The sequence below is a fragment of the Ipomoea triloba genome, chromosome 5 (genome assembly GCF_003576645.1).
Source record: "Ipomoea triloba cultivar NCNSP0323 chromosome 5, ASM357664v1".
Taxonomy (NCBI): domain Eukaryota; kingdom Viridiplantae; phylum Streptophyta; class Magnoliopsida; order Solanales; family Convolvulaceae; genus Ipomoea; species Ipomoea triloba.
This window is the reverse complement of record NC_044920.1, coordinates 20,492,499-20,496,876: the sequence shown is the minus strand read 5'-3', so window position 1 is coordinate 20,496,876 and position 4,378 is coordinate 20,492,499. Positions and strand designations below refer to the sequence as shown.

Genomic DNA, 4,378 nt, shown 5'->3' with positions numbered 1-4,378 from the left:
AAGTTTTCCCCCCCCCCCCCCCCCACCCCAAAAAAATAATCTAAAACAATTCTTATATTGAGAATTCGGAATTATCTATATTAATGTTCAAAGAACCAAATGAAAGATGAGCCAAAGACAAGCCAAAACCTTGAAATATTAGATGTGCATACAATGTAGGTTGTTATATTCTTCCAACTTTTCAAAGCACAAGGCATTGTAACCCACTGCACTGCCCAAAATTATACTAATGGAAGATGAGTCCGAAACAGGAAACAATAACATTCTCCCAACGCCAATTAATGTGAAGAAATGTACCAAGTAATGTTGCGTGCTGTAAAAAGATGGATTTTCCAAATATGTAAAGCACAAAATTGTTTACCAAAATGTGGTGGATTTGGGCAGGGAGCATCAAAATGTGTATTTCACAATAGTAGAACAAGGCAACACATTGCATTTCACTAAAGCGACATTGCGCCAAATTTGACAAATGCAGCCTTATGTTTCATTAATAATAAAATGTGGCCCGCTTGCCGGTTATACCACTAGCCATAGTAAGCTGTATCTAGGTTCATATTTTGCACACACTGCACTCTTAAGCACTCTCTTATACTAGCACAAGATCTACTTGGCTTTTCTCTACCACTTTTTATTCTCTTACACACTATCGCTTTTTATTTACTTGCAGTTCATACTTAAGTGGCATTTGGTTGGGCACTTTAGTACCTCACTATCATATTTGATTCCAATTATTTTGTCCATTTGCTTACTTTTGCTACCCCACTATCGGATTCAAATCCTTTAGTAATAATAAGTCATTCCCTTCTTCACATCATACTTTTGAATGCTGGAATAAAAAATGAAGAAAACAGAAATGTAAAAGCCATCTTCCATGCATTAAATGTGGAATTTGAATATACACATACACATATATATGTATAAATATTTGCATTATATATTTTTATATACATATTTATATTATTTATTTAATTATTTAATTTTATACCGACTCGTATTTACTACCAAACAAAGAGGTTTCAATTCATATTACAATGTTTGAACCAAATGCCCCTCCTCCTTACTCTTACACACGGAACATAGACCAAACGCCTCATTTTACCGGTGGATGAATGCACAGAAATATTTTTTATTTCCATCTGTGCCACTAAACTAAACCTTTGTTTGAAGAACCCTATAGTGCAGAAACATATTGAGGTGGTTATGATAATCTCCACAATAAGGAAGCTCACTTTTGTCGCAAAAGAAATGGATGACAAAATTGAATGGCAGAAGCAAAAATAAAGAACACATACTGACAGCATTTACAAAATGCAATCTCGCACCATATTTGGCAAACATGATGCGTCATTTTAAAGAACTGCTTCAATGAAATACAACCAGTCTCATTTTACTATTGCAAAATAAATGTGTCATTATGTCACATTAGCCAAATGCAACATGAATACATGATGTCATTTTAGTGAAATGATATGCCAGGTCTCATTTTAATGTTGCAAAATAAACATTTTTGGAAAATGTCAAAATCAACCACATTATGGCAATCATTTTTTATTTCTCTATTTAGAAATTTTTGTAAAAATCACCCAATAGCGCAAAAGTATGAAGAAGATTAGAAGAATGAACTACAATCTGAATTCATACTTCATGTAATTTTTATAATCTCAATACTCCAACAGTCTACCTAAGGTATAATTTTAGCTTATCACACCATCAGTAAATTAGTTGAACAGATTTGTTTCTAAGGAAATCTCAATGTTTTTAAAATGGCTAGGCATCCATCGGGCGTTTGATAGGGCACCTAGGTGCACAACTATTTTTTTTTTTTTTTTTTTTGGCAATTGGCAATTGGCATCCNGGCAATTGGCAATTGGCATCCTAGTGCTTTAGACTTCTAACAAGTAATCCCCCCCATAAAATATAAATGCCCATAATATGATAATACTCTAAAAACACATAATACTCTAACCATAACAGTATAACACATACAAACGAAACAAACAAAATTAACTAAAAAACAAATTAACAGCTGCCTAGGCCTAGTTTGCCAACTAGTCGGCCAGCCACCTAGTTGACCGATTTTCCCATTATTCCCTTCGGCCTAGGGGCACCTAGCACCTAGTTGGAACCTAGGTGGCCACCTTCGGCCAATTTTTACAACATCAGAAAATTTCTTATGAATCTAGCAGATATTCTAATTTAGACTAATAGACTATATTGCTGAATTTTGTGCACAAGTTCCCTTTCTTTTTACCTTATGCTTCACATGTTGGATGCTGTACAAGCAAACTTTTTAAAGAGAAAAAGCGCATTAAAGCGACAAGGTCGAGCTTTGCTTTAAAGCGCAAAGCGAAGCGACGCTTTTTCATATATATATATATATATATATATATATATTATAATCAAAAACTCCAAATAGTCAAATAGTAATGCAAAATAACATTAAATAAGAACAACTATAGTCATTACATCATAATAAAACAAACTTTAGTCATCAAAATAAGGTCACTTAAGCCATTTTGTCATCAAAATATAACATATTGTCAATCATTCATTCATTCAATCCTCCATATCAAACTCATCTTCTTCATCACACAAATCCAAATTGTCAAATTTGATAATTCCATCATCCTCAAATCCTTCATCTTCTTCATCCACTAGTCTATACTCGCGACCCGACCAGGTTATTAGGTTTAGTTGTTTTTTTTTTTGTTTTTTTTTTTTACTTTTAACTTATGACCGTTGACTGCGCTACACATGAAAAAGCACGCTTTATCGCTTCACCGCTTTATCCAAAAAGCCCACAAAGGCGCACGCTTTCTCATATTCGTGCGCCTTGCTCAAGCGAGGCCCTCAGCCAAGGCTCGCTTCGCTCGCGCTTTTAACAAGTTTGTGTATAAGAAAAGGACTATGGTTTTTTTAGGTTACTAATAGAACTACAATCATATGTTTAACAGTGAATGTGGGCTCAAAATCCCAGCCTAAAGTTTTCAAAAATCATAATGAACTTAATAAAAATCACAAAAATATACAAGTCCATAAATGCCTGAAATTTTTTCTTTGTGGGTGGTGGATGGGGGAGTAGAGGAGGGTGGCAGAATTCTGGAGTCACATATTTTCTGTCAGGGTACCCACTACCCACTTTAGGGAACTTGGATTAGCATAGTAATCCTGTTGCCATTAATTTTGTGTGATGTAATAAGCCTCTTTACTTTGGTCACAACTCCATCTGGTGATGAAAATATAACTGTCAAAAGAGAGACACGTAACAGTATGCAGTTATAAAGCTACTAATCTTTTAGCTGAAAACCCCAATGTTCTATTCATGAATGTGAACTGTACTACTGTAAGTCTGTAAATCACAATCAAGCTGTCCACTAAAATATCACCACTAAAGGATGTGATGAATCAATTTTTTATATCAGAAAATGCAACTGCACTATTGTGGAAAACTTCCACAATCAGGTAATCCAGGATAATGTGTGACAAATCAAAGAAACACTTTAATGTGTCCATCGAAGATATAAAGTTAGTTCAATAGATAAAGCACCATAAAATCCACATGGTACCAAAGGAAAGAGCAATTCCAAAGTGGTGAAGATTGAGAGATAAATAGATGTGTTACACTACACATTCAGACTGAGCTGAAAAATTGAAGTCTCATCTTTACTTTTAGTTATCAAATGTCATTGCAACAAGAAAAGCCCGAGATACGCACATAAACAATTTTATGTACTTGGGTTACTCCCTCTTGGTGCATTTTTAGTAAATTTCTTTTAAAAATTTTAAAAACATTTATTAAAAAAAATAAAAGATAAAAAATAAAATTAAAAAAANAAAAAAAAAAAAAAAAGATAGGCATATACACAAAGAGGAAGAGTTACAAAGCAAAATGACATACAATACTTTTGAGACATAGAATATATTCATAATTGTTTGGGTGAGGGGTGTTAAGCTATACTCACCACTGGCTGTATGGAGCTCTTGGCCTCGGGTGGACCAGTGTTGAGCCTTTCATCGTGACCAACACTTTTTTCTCCTCCCTGAAGTGATTGGTGTAGCCCATTGGTAATATTTGGAGAGTCCTGCACATGGGAAATTCTATCATTTGATATATGAATTATGATTTGAAGTATCAGAAATCACAACCTTCTTTTAACTTGTAGCCAACAATCTTAGACTGGAGAACTCCAGTCCTTTGCTGATCAAAATACTTTTCCTGCATGAAGTGCCACCATTCAGGACTCCTGAAGGGGATGAATACAACAACCTTGGCGTATTTTGCAGATTTATTTTTCTTAGAACTTTACCAAAACAAAAACAAAAACAAAAACAAAAAAAAAAAAAAAAAAAAAAAAAAACAAAAAAAAAAAAAAAAAAA

The 4,378-nt window shown here is 33.9% G+C and overlaps 1 protein-coding gene across 3 annotated transcripts in view; it reads right to left on the bottom strand.

Moving 5' to 3' along the window:
* LOC116019531 (ubinuclein-1-like) overlaps positions 1-4,378 on the bottom strand; it is a 14,929-nt gene that overhangs the window by 5,452 nt on the left and 5,099 nt on the right. For all 3 annotated transcript variants that reach the window (XM_031259787.1, XM_031259785.1, XM_031259786.1), the window contains exon 6: positions 3,963-4,082. In XM_031259787.1, coding sequence (XP_031115647.1) covers positions 3,963-4,082 — 120 coding nt within the window. The remainder of the gene's footprint in view (positions 1-3,962; positions 4,083-4,378) is intronic.